Below are 26079 nucleotides of genomic sequence, written 5' to 3' on the forward strand. Positions count from 1 at the left end.
CCTACCTCCACATCGACTTTAAACAACTCAACGACCCAAGGTCAGACAGGTCTTTAGAGTACATACAATAATGTGTTACTGAAATTAGGATGCAATATTCCAATTACTTAAAAATTCCCAGGTTCCTGAATCAAGAGAGAATTAACTAGAAATCCGGAATCCACCGAACAAGAATTCTTAAACCTGGGAATTTTGGAAAAGATACAAAATTTGTAAACCCTTTTACTGAGAGACAAGCCTCAGAGTGCAGGACAGTGTTACTGCTAGAGCTCCATAGTCACGTCCAATATGGAATAAATGTAATTAACTAATTTAGAACCAAAACATGTGTTAGCTGTTTTTGTTAACAAAGTTGAGGGATAAAAGATTGGAATAAAAAATCTGGGGGTCGTGATTTTGCATAAATATGCCATATTCAATATAGAACACAGTAAATGAACGGTAAGGAGCACTTTTTGAAAACATGGCCGAGGAATCATATCAGAGACGAGATTATTTAGAGCCAATAGTCAGTAGATAGTCAGTACTCAGGAGAGATTCTGTCAAATGTAGTGCTGTTCTCTGTATCTTATTGTAAGTCTATGGGCTCTTTGAGGAGAAATATTTAATATTTTTTTAAGGAATGGGGCAGTTTCTTTATTTCTTTCGCTTGCGCTTGATTGAAGAGATAGTAAAGTGTTGGAAAGACAGGGGGGATAGGGGAAGGGTGAGTCAAAGGGCAGTGGGCCGGGGTCAGAGGCTGTCACCGCTGGATCACACAGGCCACAAGGACAAATCTTTGAGAGCAACACATAAAGTATCGTTCTATGTTCCTGCTGTAGGTGTGGATTGATGCTGCTACCCAGATCTTCTACTCATTGGGAGCTGGATTTGGAGTGCTCATTGCATTTGCCAGCTACAATAAATTTGACAACAACTGTTACAGGTAAGACGTATCACTGTGTTGATATCACGGTGCTGTCCTCAGTGCTCCTCTATCATGACCTTACAAGGCTTACATGACCTTCTATAACCCATAACCAGGCAACGAGATAGAACAGATCCTGTGCTTTGTTTAGTTCTCTTAAGGTTAATCTTTCCTGTTTTAACTGGACAGAAAGGTGATGTGTATCAGGCCAGTGGACCTTCTGGCTTGGAGCTAACAGGATAAGTGCAGGCCATGCTAGGCCAGATGATGGCTATAGCCATAGGCAGTGTTACCTTTCCTGCCATTCTGTCATCCTCTAAACCCCTCACAGAGAAACAGACATTAGACTGTGCGGTCTGCTGATCCTTGTCATCACTAATAGGTTCCTGTGAAAGTGGAGAGGTGGGTGCTGCTATCAGACCCATTCTGCTTAAAAAAAAAATGTGTGTAGATATATGGTCTCTTTTGTATTCCAGCTGTGTTTGTGTATGTATAGGTCAGTAGGTGTCTCGCTGGCTGCAGTGGTAACAGTACAGTAATGTTTGTCCATGGACCATTGTCCACCCATTCTATAGACCAATTTCCCGGCCGCATCATGAAAAGTTGCATGCGCAGGTTCGCACCAGAAAATTGGCTTGTTTACATTGAAGTGAATATGACCACATCCAACTTCAGATGCAGCTCATGTATTCAGATGGTTATCATCTACAACATCACAGATGTCATCACAGGATTGATTACCTAGCAAACTAGCAAGCCAGCAAGGCAAGGTAAAATATCACAAATAGAGCTAGATAAAGACAGAAGAATAATATACTTGTTGAACACAGCTAATTAGCTATAGCCATCAGTCWTGTGTGTTTTTATGGTCATCACTCACTCACTGCTAAGTTTGTCAAGGTGTATAGCTATCTGCTACAAATCTGTAGGAAACGTTGTGAATTTCCCACCAAAGAAACATATGGTTCTCAGAACAGTGTGATAACTGGGTGTCCTGCATCATTCACAGAACATTGTGGGAAGGTTGTATGCAAAATGACTATAGGACTACCACGCTCTCAACAAGCTCTCGGAAACATATGGTTCTCAGAACGTTATGTGTTAGCTGGGTAGTGTTATTGTAGTGTGACGCTGTACAGCCAATTGAATTTCCCACTCTTATAGATTACTTGTCCTGATCTAAACRCCCCCCCCCAACACAGCTGAAGGCCTCATGTGTGCTCAGCTGGGCCATATTTGGGAGCTGAATGAGGACTTGTGAAAGTTGGCTGTTACATCCGTAGATATTCTCAAATGACATCTGAGTGGCTAGCAGCTGGTTGTATTATTCTCCATATTGTACACAGCTGGGACGGTTGAGGTCAGACTGTGGTCCATGTTCTCTCGGTCTGTCTGCTGACTGAACGTGGGTTGATGTCTGCTGACTGAACGTGGGTTGATGTCTGCTGACTGAACGTGGGTTACTGACCACAAACAGTCTTCAGGCTTTCACCTAGTTTGATTTCCAGGTGGGCCTCAAAGGCTCTCAAACAACATCCAGTCCCTCRGGCATCAAAATGGTTAATTCAAACCAATACAACATTAAACTCTTTAAAGGGGCAATCAGCAGTTGATGCATCCATTTTTGGACATATTAATGATATGTACTCCTTGATTCTTGAAGAATATAACTTATAAATGCCTCATGAGCTTAGTTCAACTGTCGTACCCCATCAGAACCCAAAATATAAGCTTTGTTTTACTCCAAAGTTTGTAAACAAAGTAAATGTAAACAAACACTATATAGCCTCAAAGCATGGTTTACACTATACATTTGATATCGTTGATGGTCAGTCCTTGAATCTATAGCTCTGTCTTTGAATTTGAGAGAGGTTACATTTCTCAGCTTCTTACCAAAACAGGGGTGGGGAGGGACTCTTTTTTTATTGTTTCTGTGATGTGGTGAGGTTGGACCCAGGTGCAGAGAAGAGACCAGAAATCAGTGGTTAAGGATAAACATAAATACTTTACTGAGAAACAGTAGCCGCAGGATCACAGTACACTAGAAAAACAACAACCACTAAGTCTCAAACTCACTCCATAAACAACCGCACACAGTAAACAATTCAAGCTTCTGCAAAGGACCACAGAAAACACACCTCTTTTAACAGGGACACAATCATGAAATAATAAGACACACCTGAGTCCAATAAAAGTCCCTAGGGCGGTCTCTGCTGGCCTCTGGTGCCAGGAGGAACCATGACAGTACCCTCCCTCTAGGAGTGGCTCCAGCCGCGGYGCCATGACGACCACCACGTAGTTGTTTGAAGTCTCTAACAAGACCCGGATCCAGGATGTCCCGGACAGGCACCCACGCCCGCTCCTCGATACCYTAGCCCTCCCAGTCCACCAGGTACTGCAGGGCAGAGGTGGGACCAAGTCATTGTTTTACAAGTCACAAGTAAGTCTCAAGTCTTAGCACTCAAGTCCCAAGTCAAGTCCCAAGTCAAGACAGGCAAGTATCAAGTCCTAAACTTTGAGTTTCMAGTCCTAAACAAGTCATAATGTGCTCTTCACCAAATGTAATACCATTTCATATTTTTAACAAGAGTAATAGTTAGTATATTACATTTACGCAAATCATGAATGCTTTTAAAAATATCTATATATTTATTACTTTCCAAATAAACGTTATATTTCCATGGAAATACCGACGGTAGCCATGAGAAAACCCCCCCCCCCAATAGTGATCGACTATTGAGGATCGCTATTGGGCGCAATGGCGATGTAGCTTGTACAAAATCGCCCAACCTTAAACACACACACACACACACACACACACACACACACAACACACACACACAACACACACCACACACACACACACACACACACAACACACACACACCACACACACACACACACACACACACACACACACACACACACACACACACACCACACACACTTGTGGTTACAGTAGGCTAACGTATGTCAATGGTTTTAGGAACAGCAGTAACATCAGGCAAGATTTAGGCTAACAACTGCCTAGCCAGTTGTAGCTCAATCTTGGTGCAATGAAGCTTATCCTCAATACTGACAAAACTAAACTAATGTTTTTTCTAAAGCAAGAATTAGATCTCTGAACTTTTCACCTATTATTACCTTCAGGGCATTGAGATTGAGACTGTAACCTAATATAAATATCTTGAATTTTAATTGATGACGGCCTCTCTTTTAAATTGCATATTCAACAACTTACAAAAACATTTAAGCTGAAATTGGGATTTTATTTTAGGATAAGGCCTGTTTTCTTTTGAGGCAGAAGGAGGCTAGTATCAGCTACATTTATGCCTTTCCTAGACTATGGGGATATTTTATATATGAATGCTTCTGCTCAGTGTTTGAGATCAATTGACACCCTTTACCATGGKYCWRTGAGATTTATTTTAAACTGCAAAACKCTTACGCACCACTGCACRTTGTAWACCAGGGTTGGCTGGCCTTCTCTAGTCACTCGTAGGCTCAGTCACTGGTATACTTTTATTTACAAAGCCATTTTGGGTTTACTACCTTTTTATTTGGGCATTTTTATTGTTCAGAAATGTGGTGGGTACTCTCTTCGTTCGCTGGACTTTATCCTYCTAACTGTTCCAAATGTCCGAACTGAATTTGGTAAAAGGGCTTTTATGTACTCTGCGCCATCGTCTTGGAACGCCTTACAAAATACTTTTAAACTGGAAGAACTTGTCCCGATTGGTATTTTTAAATCACTGATGAATGATCTTGAGACTGATTCCCTGACCTGTCAATGCTTTTTAATTTGCTGTTTTTGATTTTGTTATACTCTATTCTATGGTTTTTACTAGATTACTTGTAGTTTTTCATGTTGTTTGTCTGTAATTTTTGTAATGACTTGGTGCTGCCTAWCTTGGCCAGGACGCTCTTGAAAAAGAGATTTTAAATCTAAATAAGCCCTTCCTGYTTAAATAAAGGGTAAATAAAAAAWAATWATAAAAAATGATCACGTTCCCGCACTGACTGACTGTGTGGAGGCTCATTGATTTAACGTTACGTAAGCCTACATGCTACACTAGTAAAGTTTTAAATTATATAGCTGTCGGCTATATTAGCCATGACTTACCGTTCTTTGTGCAGCTTCAAATGTCGAACAAAGTTGAAAATTGTTGTGCCTCCGTCTGTAATTTTCTTCCTGCATGTTTTGCAAGTTGCAATACGTTTTTTTGTTGATAATGCGTCGTCTTTATATCCGAAAATAATAATTTGGGGTATCATCTTTCCAAGGGCTCCATCTCAATTCACCCGCCGACGTTCCTCTGCAACTTTTTCTCAGCTGGCACAATTTGATTGGCTGCTGTCTGATTCAAACTGTAATCCGTTAAATGAAGAGTTGATGTGCTGCACACTTTTTTTTAATAGCATCATTTTTTATATTTGGGCTTGGGGAGGGTATCAAGTCAGGTCGAGTCAAAAGGCTCAAGTCCAAGTCAAGTAACAAGTCATTGGTGTTCAAGTCAAAGTTGAGTTGGAAGTCATCATATTTGTGACTCGAGTCTGACTCGAGTCCAAGTCATGTGACTCGAGTCCACACCTCTGCTGCAGGGTTCCTCGGACTCAACGAGCCTCCAACAAACGCCGGACCGTGTAAGGCGGGCGGCCATCCACAAGTCGAGGGAGCAGAGGAGCAGGTGTCGGGGGAGAGAATGGACTGGTCCTAACCAGCTTGAGACGGGAGACATGAAAGGAGGGACAGACTCTCATGGACCTGGGAAGTTGGAGATGATAGGTGACCGGGTTGATGCGACTCAGGATATTGAATGGTCCTATGTAGCGTAGAGCGAGCTTCCGCGAGTCCAACTTTAAGGGAAGATCACAGGTGGACAGCCACACCCGTTGAACCGGTCGGAGGAGTCGAAGAGGTCTTCAGTGACGGTTTTCCTGATGTTGGTGTCAGGCAGAGGAGTGGAGCAAGGAGGATCGCGCTCTGATCCAGATGTGGTGACATCGTCGAATGAACGCCTCGGCTGATGGCACCTCCGCTTCGGCCTCTTGTTCAGGAAATAGGGGGCGGCGAACCCGAACTGACACTCAAATGGCGAGTTCAGCAGTGTGTTATGAGCATACTCTGCCCAGACGAGGAACTTGCTCCAGTTGCTGGTTGGCCCGCTCAGTTTGCCCATTCGACTGAGGGTGGAACCCCGAGGAGAGACTCGCCGATGCCCCCAACGGGGAACAGAAGYCCTTACAATACCATACGACAAACTGAGGCCCACGATCTGAGACAGTGTTCGGGGGAACTCCGTGTAGTCGAAAGACATGTATATTCACGAGATCAGCGATCTCCTTCACTGAAGGCATCTTGGGTAAGGTCACGAAGTGGGCTGCCTTGGAGAACCGATTGACCACCACCAGGATAGTGGTAAGCCCTTGAGATGGAGTTAACCCTGTGATAAAATCTACAGACAGATGAGACCAGGGCCGGCTGGGGATGGGTAGAGGTTGGAGCAACCCGGCCGGTCGCTGACGTGAAGACTTGCTTTGGGCACAGATGGAACAGGCCGCAACAAAGGATCTCACATCCTCCATCATGTTGMGCCACCAGAATTTCCGCCTCAGAAACTCCAGTGTCCGATTAACCCTTTGATGCCCAGTTCATTTATAGGAGAGTCCCCATTGTAGTACTTGGGACCGGGCTGATTGCCGGGGTCAGGTTCTTGGGTCTGGGCTTGTCGGACCGTGGTCTCAATACTCCATATCACAGGGGCCACAATGCGTAAGCTGGGGATGACGGGCTCGGGATCCCTCAACTCGTTGGAGACATCATGTTGGAGCGACAGGGCATCTGCCTTCTGATTCTTGGATCCCGGACGATAAGCTAGTGTAAAATCAAACCTGTTAAAAAAACAGAGCCCGCCTGGCGAGCGTTCAACCTCTACCACAAAGGGACGAGTCGGATCAGGATGAACGAGGATGGGTCCAGAGGTCAAACGTCCCTTGAGCTCCATGAATGCCCTGTCATCCTCGGGGTCCAGCAAAAATGGGTCTGAGACTTGCGGGTTAGGACTGTGAGAGGCTCTGCACCCGCACCAAAGTTGTATGAAAAACGCCTGTAAAAATTGGAAACCCCAAGGAACCGCTGGACCTGCTTGAGTGAGGTGGGACGGGGCCAGTTAGCGACCGCCTCAATCTTCCATTTGGATCCCTGTGGTAGAGATAATGTGACCCAGGAAGGAATCCTGGGATACGTGGAACTCACACTTCTCTATCTTGACATATAGTGGACTCTGCAGGAGATGTCTCAGGACTTGGCGGACGTGCAGTATGTGTTCCGTAAGGATCTCGGAGAAAATCAAGATGTCATTGAGGTTAACAAAGACGAACCGATTCAACATATCCCTCAGAGTGTCATTGACCAATGCTTGAAAGACTGCCGGTGAGTTCGATAATCTGAAAGGCATGACTAAATACTCATAGTGGCCACTAGGGGTGTTAAAGGCAGTCTTCCATTCATCTCCCTCCCTGATTCTCACCAGATTGTAAGTGTTGCGGAGGTCCAGTTTGGTGAAGAATTGTGCCCCTTGGACCAACTCCAATGCGGAGGACATCAGGGATAGGGGGTAACAATTCTTGATTGTAATCTGGTTCAGCCCTCTGTAGTCGATGCTGGGACGCAGGCCTCCATCCTTCTTACATCCACCAGCAGGGGATGTAGAGGGGCGATTGAAACTTGCCTCCAGCGATTCCCGGATGTAATTGTCCATGACTGCTGCTTCAGGGGTTGAGAGGGAATACAGACGACCCCGGGGAGCCTTCGTGCATGCGCCTGTCACACTCCTGTGGGCTCAGACGTGTGCGACCCAGCTGCATGGGATCCTCCATGCTGGGCTCGGTGGCCTTGGGGGTGCTCAGGAAACCGGAATTCTGGAGTGGTGTCAAAAGGGGTCTGTCTCCCCTGTTCCCGGTTGTCAATCCTGATTGCCAGCGTTTTCAGGGACTCGACGTCCTCTCCAAGTTCCTGAGCGGGCAGTTCAGTTAGACAGACCCTGGTGACCGTCATACCGCTCAGGGGCTGGGATCTTGGGTTCCTGGTGCAGGTTCCCTGGAGGAACCACGACGACGTCTGTAGCACTGGGCGATGAGATCTGTGCATTGGATCCTCCTGSGTTGGGGGCGTGCCATGGTTGGAGGACTCAGCAAGTGCCAGAAGGTTCCTGGAGATTTCGGAGAGCTGTTCTTGCTGCCGTCCTAACAGTGCTCCTTGGTGGGCTACCACATTCCGGATCTGGGAGATCTCTGCTGGGTCCATGTTGTGGCAGAAGCTTGCTGTGATGTGGTGAGGTTGGACCCAGGGCTTGGTGGTGGGGTGGGGGGTTACGGCAAGACAAGACCCTCAAGACAAGACCCTCAAGACAAGACCCTCAAGACAAGACCCTCAAGACAAGACCCTCAAGACACGACCCAAGATATGGTTCCAATAAAAATGTTGGTTTAGATTGACTATGGTTCAAGGAAGCAACAGGAAGTCGAAGTGTTAATATGGTGGGTTTATTATTGTTCTAAAACCTGTCCTGGTACTATCATGGTAGCTTTATTTTTCTAAACATGTTTTATGTGTGTGTGTTCTCTTCCCAACAGGGATGCTATCTTGACCAGCACAGTGAACTGTGTCACCAGCTTCTTTTCAGGGTTTGCCATCTTCTCTGTGCTCGGCTACATGGCCTACAAACACGGAGTCAGGATAGAGGACGTGGCCACCGAAGGTGAAAGGAACCCTACTAGATATGCATGCACACACACACACACACACACACACACAACACACACCACACACACACACACACACACACACACACACACACACACACACACACACACACACACACACACACACACACACACACCGAACACACACACAGTAAGTGGTGTGGAGGATGACATGCATAACACACCCAGACCACACACACTCCAACAACCACACCCAACTTAATTTAGACCCAGATTTATGACCAAACTGTCCACAGCTAGATACCTCATAAAACACAAAGAAAAAGATAGGAAGATAGACATGCTTATTAGGAAACATACAGTATAAGGCTATATCGCAGGCTACCCACAGTATTCTCTTTTCCCTGGCCAGCCCCCAGAGTGCTGTGTTTGTATGGTGGATCCACCCAGGCTATGACTCAGCTAGGACAGACTCAACACATGAACAGTCCCTGTCTGACCCTGAGAAGAGCGAGGGGAGTCACCTGCTCTAAGGGAGGACAGGATTCTGACAACACCCAGCAGTCAGTCAGTCATCTACACACCATTTAGAGAGTTTCAAACCCAGTCAAAACATCTATAAATTCATCATGGAACTAAACATTCCTCAAGCTTACTGTTACTGCTCACTGAATCAAACAACTTAAAGGAAAGATTCACCCATTTTGAATGTTATACCGTTTTTGTTAATCTATAAGCAATTTCATGTTTTCATGTATATCTGAGCTACTGCCATTCAAGCAGGCAGAAATATGGCCAGCATGACAAGTGATGCAAAACTCGTCATACCGGCTGTATTTCTGCCTGCTTGTACGGCAATAGCTCAGATACACATGAAAACATGAAATGATCCCAGGAATCGATTGAACATTGCTCAGTGATGCACAAAAATGATGTAATATTCAAAATGGGTGAATCATCCCTTTAAGAATGAGCAGCAACGTGCAATGCTTTTAATATAATTGATTGCAACAGTAGCTGAGAGGCTCTGGGGTTCAGATGGAATTGAAATACCAGAGAACATTTCAAACAGTTTTTTTAAGGGAAACAGTTTCCAAGAAGTCACATAAATACTGGCCTGCTGTGGAGAGGGGTTGGKAGACATACAAAAAGAATGGGATCTGTTAAAAATCTGCTTTGCTTTCTAGTTCTTCTGTCTTCTACTTGCCACTGTCTCTAGGTGTCTGTCATTTCGTTGTCATCTTATGTCCTCACTTTTATCTTTCTCAATCCGCTCCTCCTTCTTTCACTTTCCTTTCCATTGWTAAATCATCTCTTATTTCCTCTAAAACGACCTTGTGGACAGGGTCAAGCTCAGGACAAAGAAGTTATACATCAACATCCCACCCAACAATTTASTGTTTTATTTCAGCATCCCACCAAACAAGGCACCGTTTTATAGACTGATGGTAATCAGTTGGCTCTGGTATYTCCTATCACAAGTGTCTCTATCTGTGTATCTTTGTGTGAGTGCAGGTGCAGGACTGGTGTTCATCATCTATCCTGAGGCCATCTCCACCCTGCCTGGATCTACCTTCTGGGCCATAGTATTCTTCATCATGCTGCTGACTCTGGGCATCGACAGCTCTGTGAGTTACTGGCCCTCCTCAGGGTTGAATGACTACATGCTATGTCCCACCACAGGGCACATATGGCTACTGACCATTTGTTTCTATCTTATGGTGGGTTTATCTGATCTATCTAGTGGATTTATAGTATGTGAAGATTAGAATGTTACTTATATAATCTCCTCCACTCTCTCTCTCTCTCTCTCTCTCTCTCTTCTCTCTCTCTCTCTCTCTCTCTCTCTCTCTCTCTCTCTCTCTCTCTCTCTCTCTCTCTCCTCTCTCTCTCTCTCTCTCTTTCTCTCTTCTCTCCTTTCTCTGTCTCTCTCTGTCCCTCTCGCTCTCCCTCGCTCTGTCTCTCTCTGCATTATTCTACTTTCCCATGGTTGCAGTGAGTGCTCTAGGTATTGTCTAGACTAGCAGCAGTGTGGGAAGGCAGTTGTTTTGACTGTTACCCAATAACCATGAAGCATGAGGTGGAAAATCACATGTACCGCAACCTGAAACACAGGAAAACTTTGTTCACAGAGATTTACATTTTTCCTCATTCAATCTCAGTTACACAAGGTGATATTTACTGAAATGAAGAGAGAAAGGAAATTCCACAGCAGGGGAACATTTTATTTTACAGTAGTAGTCTTGCCCAATGTAGCACTGCACTAAGAAAGCTAGGTCTGATCATTTATATTCTAGGCCAAAGGTATTCTGTTTGGGTGCGAAGACTTTGTGCGATTCTGTTACATTGCTGCTGTAGGCACAATGGTTATGCTGTCTGTCTGTCTGTCTGTCTGTGTCTGTCGTCTGTCTGTCTGTCTGTTCTGTCTGTCTTGTCTTGTCTGTCTGTCTGTTCTGTCTGTCTGTCTGTCTGTCTGTCTGTCTGTCTGTCTGTCTGTCTGTCTGTCTGTCTGTCTGTCTGTCTGTCTGTCTGTCTGTCTGTCTGTCTGTCTGTCTTCTAGATGGGCGGTATGGAGGCAGTCATCACAGGACTGTCGGACGACTTCAAGATCCTGAAGAGGAACAGGAAGCTGTTCACCTTCGCCACGGCATTCGGAACCTTCCTTGTCGCGCTCTTCTGCGTCACTAATGTGAGGTCACTTCCTGTTCCTCTGAGTCACATATGATTTRCATWMTTGTCATATGATTGCATAAATCAAACCAAAGAGACACAAGATAGAGTGTGCCTCTGTGATTTAGGTGGATCAGTCACAYCAAAGACAGAAAAGGGAAACCCCTGTCCAACCATGTGAAGTATTGTTATTGACTGACTGGATAAGCTTTGTTTCATGCTTATCCTTGTCAGCTCACAGTAGTTAACTGCAGCCAGGTTGCCCTCAGTAACATCTGCAACAACCTTTTGTCATRGTGTCTCTGTATCTGTCTCTCTCTCTCTGTCTGTCAGGGAGGTATATATGTGCTGACTTTGTTGGATAACTACGCGGCGGGGACCTCCATCTTGTTTGGGGTGCTGATTGAGGCCATTGGGGTGTCCTGGTTCTACGGTATGTATAATCGGTCCCCCTTAGCCTAGTACAGAGGCACATACTAATGCTGACTTCTTACTGTGGTGAACCTGCTTATCTACTGTACCTTTCCTCATCCTCTTCTGTTGTTCATTAGAGCCCAGCCCTTTGTTCTGTCCATCCCTCCATCACCCCACCCTCCATCACCCCCTGCCCACAGTTGCCCTCTCCTGGCCTGCCCTCTCCTCCGCTGGGCTCTCTCAACCTCCCTAACTCCCTGGCATCTTCACTACCCAGGCCCTGCAGCTACACCTGACCTTTACTGGCAGTGTAGAGACACCGTGCTTCCCTTCCTTAGACCGCCACTGTTAACCCCCTTTCTCCATCTCTCCCAATACTCCTCTTTCCATTTCTCCATACACTCCCTCCCTCCTCTTATCTTCTAGACTGCCTCTCTTCACTAATAGATCTCCATCTCTCCCAATACTCCTCTCCTCTGCGTGAGGGAGAGTAGTGAATGATTATATGGTGTGTGAACAGTTGTATGCAGTCTGTTTAGTGTTTTATGTATTGCACAGAGATAATACTGTACGTCGACAGGATGAATTGTGCTTTATCTTTAAACTACAGCCCATGAATGTACACCATGATTTATAATCAGCATTAACTGTTGAAACTGAACCTCAAGGGGAGGTGAGACAGACAGAGCATCTCAGATGCTGAGCTGTTCTGGGGAGGAGTTAAAAGGAGAGGGTCTTCTTGTAGATGTTAACAGGCCTGGGCTGCCCTGATAAAGAAACAGTATGCCCAAGCTATAGAAACATCATGGTTGTGTACAGAATGGCACCATATTCCCTATATAGTGTACTACTTTTAGTCAAAAGTAGTGCACTATATAGTGCCGTTTGGGACACAGTCCATCTCCTTATAGGCAGACTTAACCCTGTGTGAAATTATAATATAACATAATTGGAAGGCTCAGAGACGTTTATGAAACAGATATCATTGAGCTGCATTTTTACTGCTGTGTGAACTCATAATTATACAAGAAATTGGAGTTGTGTGCCATGAAGCTCTTTCTCAGCCAATGCTCCACCTGTTATGTATGGAAATTGATGAGAGGAGCGTTAGTTCTCCTGTGAACTTGAGGCATCAGAAGCAAAGCGGAGTGTGGGTCTGACCTGGGTYCAAATAGTATTTGMTTTCTTTKAAGTACGTTGAYTYTTTGATTCAACCTTCCCGTAGTGCCAGATGGGCAGGGTTTCTACTTTCGGGACTATTGGTTGTATTGCACCGGGCAAGCTCAATCAAGCTCAGCTTCAGTATTTGTAAGGAAACAAGTACTATTTGAACCCAGGTCTGCAGTGGGTTTATGGGTCTGGTTCTGTGTGCGTGAGTTCATGCCCTGGTCTTCTGCCCTGTGTTTCCTCTCCAGGCGTGGACCGCTTCAGTGAGGATATCGAGCGCATGATGGGCTTCAAGCCAGGTCTCTACTGGAGGCTGTGCTGGAAGTTTGTCAGCCCCACCTTCCTACTGGTAAGACCCCCGGGGGGCAAGAAAGGGCTGGTTGGGGGACAGGGGTGGGGTGGAAGCCTTTGGCATGGTGCTGGGGGTGGGGATGGGAGGGCAAAGTATCTGACACAAGCCTAAGGTATTAAACATACTGTAGGAATCATGATCTATGTCATTGTGCTTAAATTAGGAAATTCACAACAGAGGTTTCTTAATTGTTACTGGCTGCCATATACTGTACTATAGTCTTTTTAAACTCCTATTATGTACCAGCAATTTGTAATTTGCCACAGGAAATATGTTTTCCTGTTATATTTTTTTAAAGGTTGTTCGCCTCCATGTTAGAAGTACTGTATCTCCAAGAATAGATTAGCATCACATGAACTCACCATGAAAACTGATTAAACTACAATATAACTATGTTTGAACATCTTGGCCATACTGTTATAATCTCAACCCAGCACAGCCAGAAGAGGACTGGGCCCCCCTGAGAGCCTGGTTCCTCTCTAGGTTTCTTCCTAGGTTCCTGTCTTTCTAGGGAGTTTTTCCTAGCCACCGTGCTTCTACATCTGCTTTGCTTGCTGTTTGGGGTTTTAGGCTGGGTTTCTGTATAGCACTTTGAGATATCGGATGATGTAAAAAGGGCTTTATAAATACATTTGATTGATTGAACTACAACTTACTGAACATATTGATTTACAGAATGTTCAGTGCACTGGGAATTAGTTAAGGATGTCTAGGTCTCTATATTTTATAATATTAGAAATATGCTATGTCAATGAAGCACAGATACTGTATGGGTTTGTATAGATAAGGATTACCAAAAGCAAATTATTTGTCTTGGTGGGAAATTATGTTATTCCCTTAATGCTTTTACATTGATTATAATCAGTCATAAGTCGATATTCTTCCTTCCATATGGGAAGTTTATATGTTTTATATGGCAAACAGGAAATAAAAAGAGCAGAGGAAGGTTGAAAGCCAGGAAAAGAGGTAGATTAGATTGTAAGCCAATATATCACCATGATCTTTAAACCTTATGTCTGAGGAGAGCTATCATTGTTTAGTTTTAATGTGTAGTGTATGCTACCATAGTTCTGCTAGCCTTACCTCCAGAAGCAAGGCAGAAACAGCTAATATCAGGAAGATAGCATGCAACTTTGGCTGTTGCGTAGATGGCATTTGTAGAAGAAGGACATAGAAGAATGTTGTTGGCCTTTGATATTCAGTTGGAGACGAGGAAGAGACACTTCCCTGACCTTCCAGTGTTGTATTATAACTACTAGTGATGTTTGCTGCTCTCTGGGGCAACAGTTACAAAGCTACAGAGCTACAGTTCAGTGGTGATGGGCCTCCAGTCTCTAGTCTACAGCAGCCTGGTGAACCAGAGTACTTACAGTGAAAGTCTACTACAGTATGTTCAAACCCCAGAGGGAGCGACCATGCCCTAGTCTGTTCTATTCAACTCAATTTCATCTCTGCAATGCTTACATTTTTTTGTCAAAATGAACAGTGGCGGAGTGGAGGAGGAGTATTCGTTATTTCTACAGAAGCTCTGTTTGATGTCTTGTTGGGAATATTATAACCACTCTGTTGTTTTTTCTCCTCTCCTTACTTTGTGGTGATAGCCAGCATCAAGACCTAGCAGATCTGTTGTTCCTCCTGTCCTCTGTTTATATGGTGACCTAGCTAGCCGTTCTGTTGTTTCTCCTGTCCTCTGTTTATATGGTGACCTAGCTATCTGTTCTGTTGTTTCTCCTGTCCTCAGTTTATATGGTGACCTAGCTAACCATTCTGTTGTTTCTCCTGTCCTCAGTTTATATGGTGACCTAGCTAGCCGTTCTGTTGTTTCTCCTGTCCTCAGTTTATATGGTGACCTAGCTAACCNAATACATTTGATTGATTGTTTGAACTACAATTTACTGAACATATTGATTTACAGAATGTTCAGTGCACTAGGAATTAGTTAAGGATGTTTGTCGTGTCTTTGGCATCATTAAAGTGAAGACTTATTTTATCAAATCAATTCTCTGTAATTATAATTACATGATTAAACTAATCATGTAAATGTAATCAACTAGGAAGTCAGGGCACCAAGGAAAATRTTCAGATTACAAAGTTAATATTTTCCTAATATAACTTTTCAGATATTTTAATATCTGATCAATTAGTCTTCTAATTAATGAATTATTCTTTACCTCACGTTAGTCTCATTCCAAACGAACCCAGTCTTTGCTATGAATCATCCATACATCAATTGTCTTAATAATTTATTTACTAACTAACTAAATAATCACAGAAATGCATAACAAACAAACAAACAGTAGATATGGTTACAAGGAAATGATAGGGGATGTGCCCTAGTGGGCTAAACCGGTATGGAGGCTTGGTAGACAAAGGGACTGAGAAGGGCACGAAAGACAAAAGACACTACACAGTTGATAATTATAATAATTGAAATGCTAATCCTTTGCACATGAACGCTCACTCATTCGGGAATAATTGCAATCAATATATATATTTACGCTCAGTGTGTCATCGTGATCTCTGTTGGAATCGTCCTTTTCTGTTGGAAAGTTCATCCGAGATTCTCTCTGCGTCGCTGGAGTCTGGTTAGAATGGATACTTCAGAGTAACATTCAGAAATGTTCTTATAGAATAGATGTTTCGGTGGTTGTCAGTCTTCGCATATAATGGTACATAATTCCTAGCTGCAGACTAGTAATTAGTATCGAAGATTTGCTCTTATTCTGTCGGTATCGATAGTCTCAGAGTGGAACCACGTGGTATGGTTAAGAATTCAGCAACCGAGGAATGTATGGTCTCTACTCAAACCTTAGCCCTCTCGGTAATCGAGGTACGCTTGGTCGAAAGTGGGCTTCTCTAGGTGGAGGTTTTATTCGGAACAGCAGAAAAGGCTGTCCAATGACGCCAGATCATTGTCTGTGCTCATGGGGCGGGGCAATGACTTAGTTAACTTTAAAGGGAATTGGATTCTCTTTCATTAAACAGTTTAAAATCGCATTACATAATTTCACAAATAGTTTAATATTTACTCATTCATTTTATACAATAATTAGATGCAAATCTCATAACGGAGACTCTTGTATAAACAGAGTTATGGTAATGTGGCTGTATTGTCTCTCAATGAGGTCACAAACTTTAAACAAAACGGACCAGGTCGTAGCTGGCTTCTCCACCGACCGTTTACACATTCTCCAAAACATGGATATTGTTCAGTTCTCAAGTTCTGTGATGTAGAAGAAGTTCCTTTGTTCTACTGTGAAACTTTCTCTCTCTATACTGCATGAGGGAAAGAGTCTCCTCCAGGAATTTACGACCTGAGATAACAGAGCCTGGGTGTAGGGGGAAGAGAGAGGTGGTGAGAGAGAGAGAGAGAGAGAGAGAGAGAGAGAGAGAGTTGGTGCTTGCTATATCCAAAGAGGGCCACGTCATGACAATGTGTAGGTCTCTATATTTTATAATATTAGAAATATGCTATGTCAATGAAGCACAGATACTGTATGGGTTTGTATAGATAAGGAATACCAAAAGCACATTATCTGTCTTGGTGGGAAATGTTGTTATTCCCTTAATGCTTTTACATTGATTATGATCAGTCATAAATCAATATTCTTCCTTCCATATGGGAAGTTTATATGTTTTATATGGCAAACAGGAAATAAAAAGAGCAGAGGAAGATTGAAAGCCAGGAAAGAGGTAGATTAGATTGTAAGCCAATATATCACCATGATCTTTAAACCTTATGTCTGAGGAGAGCTATCATTGTTTAGTTTTAATGTGTAGTGTATGCTACCATAGTTCTGCTAGCCTTACCTCCAGAAGCAAGGCAGAAACAGCTAATATCAGGAAGATAGCATGCAACTTTGGCTGTTGCATAGATTGCATTTGTAGAAGAAGGACATAGAAGAATGTTGTTGGCCTTTGATATTCAGTTGGAGACGAGGAAGAGACACTTCCCTGACCTTCCAGTGTTGTATTATAACTACTAGTGATGTTTGCTGCCCTCTGGGGCAACAGTTACAAAGCTACAGAGCTACANCAGTTTATATGGTGACCTAGCTAACCATTCTGTTGTTTCTCCTGTCCTCAGTTTGTATGATGACCTAGTGATCTGTTCTGTTGTTTCTCCTGTCCTCAGGTCGTGGTGATAGCCAGCATCGTGACGTCCACGGGCCTGAGTTATGATGACTATGTCTTTCCTTCATGGTCCAATGTGATTGGCTGGGGCGTAGCTCTGTCCTCCATGATGTTTGTTCCCATCTACGCCATCTACAAGTTCCTCAGTATGCCAGGGACATTCAAACAGGTCAGTGGAAAAACAAATCCCTCTCATCTGCATAGTTGTTMTTTATATAATGTAAAGATAACCTTAGATCGATTTGATTTGATTTATTAGGATGCCCATTAGCCAACGCCAATGGCGACAGCTAGTCTTACTGGGGTCCGACATATAACATAAAAGACATTACAGACAAAAGACTTTACAATTTACATACATGAAAAAACATTAAAACTTCTACGGGATCGGTGTCCCTATACCGGGAAGGTTGTTGGTCATATGCGATAATGTGACTAGAAAACGTTGTATACAACAGCCAAATTTCCGGGACATAGACATATCTTATATGGGCAGAAAGCTTAAATTCTTGTTAATCTAACTGCAGTGTCCAATTTACAGTAGCTATTACAGTGAAATAATACCATTCTATTGTTTGAGGATAATGCACAACAACAAAACACTGGTTTGAGACAGTCACCTCTGAAGGTAAATAATGTACTTACATTCAGTAATCTTGCTCTGATTTGTCATCCTGAGGGTCCCAGAGATAAAATGTGACTCACCACCTGGATTCGGTCTTATGTAGCAACATTTGAATTTCTTTTTTTTTTACATTGGATAAAAGTAGAGATTTAGAGCTACAAAATGGTATATCATACACTGCATTTGAGGAAACAATGGGAAAGTAAATTTGCTTTGAAAGTTGTTCAACTTGTAAACTCACTTTTGAGAAAACCGTCTTTCAATGTTTTGGTGCTACTATTGGAGAGCCGTTCTTTGTCTACACCCATTCAACATTGTTCACACCCTCTTAAGCCTAAGCCCCACCAATATCTTTAAGGGTTGATCCGTGCGTTCTGTACTAACTTGCCAACTACTTCCAGACATCTGAGAGAGAGAACAGCTCATTGAACATTACTCGCCCTATTGCTCTATCTGTGGTTTCGCGTTCAGAGTGCACACTGGACGCTCTGGCCAATAAGTAGGATTGTTACGAAAGCTCTGCCCTCACAACTACAGTCAAGCACCCAAGCTAACTGGCTAACATTGGCTAGCTACTTCCAGACATATAATGAGAGAACACCCCACACTGACCATTTTACTCCCCCATAGCAGAGCTGGTTAGGTTTTTTTCATGTTATCCAGAGCGTTGGTGACTGTAACTGTGCTGCTGGCAACAATTGAAATACGCTTTGTTGCCGATGTTTGCTGACACCGGACATATTCAACAGGTGTGAAGCGTTCAAAAATGCATCAATTATTCTGCGCTCTGGCACACTAAAATGAGAGTTTTTTGTTAAGAAATGTAGCTAGATAGCTAGCTAGGTATACAATGAATCCCAACGCATGATGTAACGTTAGTTAGCAAGCCAGCCAGCGAACGTTAGCTAGCTAGCTAACAGTACACTTTAACTTGAAATGAAAATACTTTGTCAAAATTAGAGTGGGGTCTTTTGTTAAGATATGTAACTAGCTAGCTAGCAAGCTAAACAATGGACCATAATCACAACTCATGACGTTACTACCCTGCATGAATCTGCAGGTAGCTAACCAACCAGGTTCTATGGCTATAACTAGTCAAGCAAATGTGTCTGAGATACGAAGAATAAGATCATACACTTAACGTTAGCTAGCGACCCAGCCAGCTAACGTTAGCTAGCTAACAGCTCACTCTGAAAATCTTACCAGTATACATCATGGTTGGACGTGTCTCCTGTCTGATGCCATGAATGGTTGCCTTAGTTTGACAGTGTAATCCAGACTGGTGTTTTCTCTATCTCCTTAGCTATCATGCTCGAATTCCACTGATTTCAAAACTCGGTCTTCCAGAAAGTGGAGAGCGTACACATATCGTTATCTAGCGAGCCAGCCAGCTAATGTTAGCTAGCTAACAGTACACTTTAACTTGACATTAGGTTTATTCAGTTTTACAACACGATACATTTAAAAAAAAGCAGCGTTCGACACGATTACCTAAACATACTGACCAGCTCCAATAGACAGACGTGGGCTATATGGTAGACCAATCCAAATCCAACTCTCGGCATGTCCAGCCCACTCATTATCTCAAGTAAATCATGACTAATGGGAAGGTTGCTCACTTTTTCTGTGGCTAACCCAACTAGGCTCGTAATTTAACAATTGTATTAATATTTACAGATGGCATACAAGTTTGATATTAAGGCACATGAAAGTTCACGTTTGAAAAGGCATTTCTGCCAAAAAACGCATTTTGCAAAAAAAATATTTTGGACGTTCAAACAGCTCCCCTGTGAGGTCGTGACTTGCGAAATACGCCTAGTTTCCTGAATCGGGTCACAAATGTAGTGTAGTTTTGTTTGAAAAAATCGATTTTGATATTCAAATGTAGGAACTGGGTTCTACAGTTTGACCCCACTGCTGTCTCTGGCTCCACACCCACCCTGCAGGGCCATCTAGATGTGTCTTTTCTGTAGGGGAGCTAATGATCCATTTTTTATTTCCATAGCATTTTTGTATGTTTTCTATAGTTATGTACTTGAAAATGTATAAATTGACCAATTCGGCACATTTGGGCAAACTCCTGGCAGAATTGATGCAAAATGTTGTGTAGTGAGGTAAATCTTCTCTGGATCAGTCTGAAACTTTACACACACACTGCTGCCATCTTGTGGACACAATCTAAATGACACATATCAAATATCTCCAATCCAAAATCAAATCGAGAGTCGGCTTTCTATTTCGCAACAAAGCCTCCTTCACTCACGCCGCCAAACTTACCCTAGTAAAACTGACTATCCTACCGATCCTCGACTTCGGCGATGTCATCTACAAAATAGCTTCCAATACTCTACTCAGCAAATTGGATGCAGTTTATCACAGTGCCATCCGTTTTGTTACTAAAGCACCTTATACCACCCACCACTGCGACCTGTATGCTCTAGTCGGCTGGCCCTCGCTACATGTTCGTCGTCAGACCCACTGGCTCCAGGTCATCTACAAGGCTATGCTAGGTAAAGCGCCGCCTTATCTCAGTTCACTGGTCACGATGGCAACACCCACCCGTAGTACGCGCTCCAGCAGGTGTATCTCACTGATCATCCCTAAAGCCAAAACCTCATTTGGCCGCCTTTCCTTCCAGTTCTCTGCTGCCTGCGACTGGAACGAATTGCAAAAATCTCTGAAGTTGGAGATTTTATCTTCCTCAACAACTTTAAACATCTGCTATCTGAGCAGCTAACCGATCGCTGCAGCTGTACATAGTCCATCGGTATATAGCCCACCCAATTTACCTACCTCTTCCCCATACTGTTTTCATTTATTTACTTTTCTGCTCTTTTGCACACCAGTATCTCTATTTGCACATGATCATCTGATGATTTATCACRCCAGTGTTAATCTGCTAAATTGTAATTATTCGCTCCTATGGCCTATTTATTGCCTACCTCCTCATGCCTTTTGCACACACTGTATATAGATTATCTTTTTTTTCTCCTTTTTTTCCCTACTATGTTATTGACTTGTTTATTGTTTACTCCATGTGTAACTCTGTGTTGTCTGTTCACACTGCTATGCTTTATCTTGGCCAGGTCGCAGTTGCAAATGAGAACTTGTTCTCAACTAGCCTACCTGGTTAAATAAAGGTGAAATTAAAAAATTAAAAATAGGCTACTATCTTAATGTATGGCCTTTCTCTTGCATCTCAAAGAGTATGAAACCAAAAAATAAATAGAAAACGCAAGTTTTTTGGTTTGTATTATCTTTTACCAGATCTAATGTGTTATATTCTCCAACATTAATTTCACATTTCCACAAACTTCAAAGTGTTTCCTTTCAAATGGCTCCCGAGTGGCGCAGCGGTCTAAAGCACTGCATCTCAGTGCTAGAAGCGTCACTACAGACCCTGGTTTGATTCCAGGCTATATCACAACCGGCCGTGATTGGGAGTCCCATAGGGCGGTGCACAATTGGCCCAGCATTGTCCGGGTTTGGCCGGGGTAGGCCGTCATTGTAAATAAGAATTTGTTAACTGACTAGCCTAGTTAAAAATAAAAAAATAGGATCTAGAATATGCATATCCTTGCTTCAGGTTCTGAGCTACAGGCAGTTAGATTTGGGTATATAATTTTAGGCGAAAAAGGGTCCAATCCTTAAGAGGTTTTAACATGTAGTGTGTTAATGTTGGCAGGTACAGTATGTACTGTAGCTTGAAGTCATGTAGCTTGAAAGCTGTGGTAAATAGCAACCTCTTATCTGTATCCCAGCGGTCAAAACTGGTTGAAATGCCATCCTTATAACCAGATTATGACGTAATTTCAACCAGGGTTGCCCCCCTGGGATAGTATGTGTTTATTTTATGCAAAGATAATCTTAGATCAATGGCAGGCATTTAGCTTTTAGCCTTTTAGCCTTTTCAATGGTTGATGGTTGATGATGTCAGTACTTTTGGGACGCTGGTTAGAGATCTTGAGGGTTCAAAGCCTGAACAGTGTACAGTACAATCATAAAAACAACATTCCACAGCTTTGATTATCTTCCTGAGCAGTAAACAGTGTTACCTTGTGTTTTCCTACTCACTCCTCGTGGCATTTCCTTCTGATATCCTGGCAGTGTTTAGACTCCTTCCATGACTATCTCRCATGCTTTTCCTCCAGCTGAGATCACAGTTTATCATACAGTTATCACACCAAGTGCACTCAGTCAGATATGAGGATGGGGGCAATCTGGAAGAGACATCAGAGGTCATGCAGTACACACTACAGTACAGTGTACATCCAGTCCAGCCTGATCACATCAGAATCAGAACGCTGTTCGACATATTTGAGCTATCTCGAAGTTCCTTATCTATAGAAGAAATGGTGGATCTTTAGAATAAACTGCGACCATAGATTAAAGCGCTAGTTTATTACAAGCTTCAAGTTCATATCTCTTGTGCTTGGGACAATGTGCATCTAAACTCTTTGGATTCTGTTTTATGCAGTGTAAGACTATGTGTTTATTGTAAGGTATGAGTTATGTGATATAATGTACTGTAATGGTTTATTTTTCAGAGGATAGCCTACTGCATCACACCAGAACACGAACATCATTTGGTGGCGGAGGGAGCTACCATCAGACAGTTCACSGTGAGTACAGATGTTGGATCTTAATTTGAGCCAGTGTGCTAGAGCAGGAAAATAATCCTGCAGCAACAGGACATTTGAATTATTATGTGTATTATAATGAATGGACATTTTTGTAGGGGTTGATATATTTTTCATTATGGCAAATTAAGTCTGACATTTTAAAGTGAAAATGACAAACTTTAGAAACATTTTTAAAACTCAATTTGATCACTCTTTTGTTGCTGACAATTTTCTTGCACAGCAGGAAATGCAAACTTGTAGTGTGTTTAAGGTTCTACATCTGTAAGGGCTGGAAAACAGAGCGGTATAGTGGAGGTAGACAGAGTGATGACCAGAATGGAAAACTATGAATGAATGTGACCTCTAATGATGCTCCATACTGCATTGGCAATGAAGCTTTATCAAATTCACTCTTTTCTATTTCAGCTCAAGCACTGGTTGGCTATCTGACAACCTGATGTCACCCAACCTTCCCCACTACTCACAATTCCGGGGTGTTGGAGTCATTGTGTTTCGACAGCAGATGTTCCTGCTGCTGAGCCTCCTGCTACTGGAGGATGGACAGGGAAAACGCCATGCTCCTTTCTGCCTCTCTGTGTTCTGTTGGTTCTGAGCCAACCTGCGACCTGCCATCCCCTCTTTTCCACTCCGCCCCTCATCTCCRTCTCTCTCTGTCGAGTGACTACAGATTCTCTCATCAACCATCCCCTCTTTTKCACTCRGCCCCTCATCTCCRTCTCTCTCTGTCGAGTGACTACAGATTCTCTCATCAACCTCTGCCTACAGAGTCAACTCAGTATCCTCCATGTTTTTGCTTTTGAAGTATCTTTTTATTTAAAACTTTTTACCATGTGACATCGTCATCATCGTCATTTTTTAAATGTATACAACTCATAAGATGGAGACATTCCATGCAGAGCATCTACAGGTGTTTTCTGTGTTCATGGACACAGTTATTGTTTTTCATATCATTTGTTTTTTTTACATGTTTTTTTTACGATGACTGTTGTTCTGTGTTCATTAGTTATACATGAGTTAGACACTTAAACCAAGTCAAAATGTACCAAATGACCACTTCTGTCATCATGTATACTCTAGGCAGGGGGAGACAAACATGACTCACATTGCTTTTTATGTTCTTGATTCTTTTCAAAGAGGACCCTCAAGCTTTTAGGTGAACGAGAAAGGGAAGAAATCTAGTTTCATTGCCCTCTTTGTATGTCTGACTGAGTAGGTCCCCAGTCACTACTCTAGATAACAGAGCTCAACTGTGTCAGTGCCTTATCGAGCTAGACACTTCAGAACCTGTCAATGTTTTCATTGGTCCATACAGAAAGGTAAATGTTTTCATTGGTCCATACAGAAAGGTAAATGTTTTCATTGGTCCATAAAGAAAGGTTTTGCCCGACGACTCAGGAATTCTCCTGCAGATCAGAGCTCGTGGATGATAGATACACTTTATGGTTACCAACATACGTTATTAATTCAGTTTGAATGACAATGTCCTTTAGATATTCATCTTACAGCAGTAGAGGTTTTTCRCAGTTGCCTTCTCCATCTTTTGAAACCTACCTGAAACAGATCTGAAGCTTTTGTCACCTGTCTCACAGAAAAGGGAACAATTTATGTTGAGATTCAGAASTGTTTTGTCTTGCAAGTGGTCGTCCTTATGCTTTACACGTGGCCTTTACACAGAGTAGAGGTCTACKTTGTCCTGCTATGGTTACTAATGGTACTGTGTGTACCAACTTTAATGTGTTGCATAGTACTAYCATATTTTCCTCTTCAGAGAGGCTTGTGCCCTTGATCCAATGATTTTGCCTTCACCGTGCTTGTGGATAAACAGTAGTAATTGAAGAGTGGTGAAGACACAAAGGGAGGCTTTGATTAAATGAAGTTGAATCCAGCACTTGAAAGAAGTCTTTAACAGAAATACTTGTTTCAGTTTTCTATGGATAGGTAAGCACTCTTAGTGTTTTAGGGAACGTTTTCAGGCATGCAAGAAATGCCCTGTTTTATCAAAAGCTTAACTGAATTACAGCACTAACACAGGTAGACTCAACAAAACAAGTGACGTTTCTTTACTTTTTATACAATGTTCTCTTTGTTATGTTGCATCTTTCCAATGCATTGTTTTGTGGTCCATATGGGTGAGGGAAATCAGGAAGCTTCTCCTTCAAAGAGTGTGTGGTTGTGTGTGTGTGTGTGTGTGTGTGTGTGTGTTGTGTGTGTGTGTGTGTGTGTGTGTGTGTGTGTGTGTGTGTGTGGTGTGTGGTGTGTGTGTGTGTGTGTGTGTGTGTGTGTGTGTGTGTGTGTGGGTGTGTGGTGGGTGGAAGGATAGCTAGTGTATTTTAAGTTTGAAATGCCTCATTCATTGGATTGTTATGTTAAATGTTTATGGTGTCTTTATCTTATGTTACATTGTCATCTGTGAAGCCTATTTTTTGTCAAACTTGACTTAAAGAAAATTCACCACCAAGGAAGTGCCAAAATGTTCACCCCTTTTTTTGAGATGCCTGCTGTTTTTGTCTTTCTTTTTGTTTGTTCTGTTTCTCTTTTCTGTTTCTTTATTTATAAGTGAAATGTAATTGCTTTTTTTTTATTGTGAAATAACATTAATGGCAGGAAGCAAAGCCACACACAACAATTATATTGTATGTGGAGTATAAGATATGGAAAAAATATATATTATATTCTTTTGTTATATATCTAATCTTGTATTTATCAAATTGTTTATAAACTAAACGTGAATGTAAAGTCTTTTAAACGTAACTGTCCACTGTTACTGTTATATCATTGTGTTTGATGTAGGTCAGATGAATCTATTTACAGATGTATTCTCCAGTGTAACGGGGTAACTTTGCAAGTGAATGTAGAGCCCTGGCATTACCTGAGCTAAGTTTACAGAACACTGTGTACAATACAAAAGTCCTGTTGAACGTGAGTGACAACTATCTATGAAGAAGTCAAAATATGCACACTATTATAATAAAGAGTTCTTCTACACACACAGATGGGGGTATAAGCATTGATTTATTGTTGGAAGAATGGGATAATAAGCTTCTGTGAATGGAATTGAATTCCCAGTCCATTGTGTTGTGTTAGAGAGGGTAGACTGTACAGTAGCCAAAGGATGAATGCATGGGGCTTAGATAATAGAGGAACCAGAAAGGGGGATGTTTGGAGTTCTCTGATGAGGGAAAGGGATTCTTCTTCTGGAAGGAGCATCTACAACTTTCTCTGTCTCTCTCTGTCTTTCTCTTCTTTCCTCTCTCTCTCTCTCTCTCTCTCTCTCTCTCTCTCTCTCTCTCTCTCTCTCTCTCTCTCTCTTCTCCTCTCTCCTCTCTCTTCTCTCTCTCTCTCTCTCCTCTCTCTCTCTCTCTCTCCCTCTGTCTCTGTCTCTCTGTCTCTCTGTCTCTCTCTCCCTCTGTCTCTCTCTCTCTCTCTCCACTGATTCAGCAAG

General features: G+C 42.6%; 1 protein-coding gene across 1 annotated transcript; it reads left to right on the forward strand.

Moving 5' to 3' along the window:
* Positions 1-821: 821 nt before the first annotated feature.
* On the forward strand, positions 822-24829 carry LOC112075721 (sodium-dependent noradrenaline transporter-like; the record flags this gene model as incomplete). Its single annotated transcript, XM_024142675.2, has 9 exons — positions 822-925; positions 8543-8667; positions 10148-10260; positions 11193-11321; positions 11636-11735; positions 13132-13232; positions 17371-17538; positions 22542-22616; positions 23043-24829. Coding segments are annotated over 9 exons (939 nt in total), but the record flags the coding sequence as incomplete, so codon positions are not given.
* Between the last annotated feature and the right edge of the window lie 1250 nt (positions 24830-26079).

The sequence above is a fragment of the Salvelinus sp. IW2-2015 genome, unplaced genomic scaffold, assembly GCF_002910315.2.
Source record: "Salvelinus sp. IW2-2015 unplaced genomic scaffold, ASM291031v2 Un_scaffold3356, whole genome shotgun sequence".
NCBI classification, from domain to species: Eukaryota; Metazoa; Chordata; class Actinopteri; order Salmoniformes; family Salmonidae; genus Salvelinus; species Salvelinus sp. IW2-2015.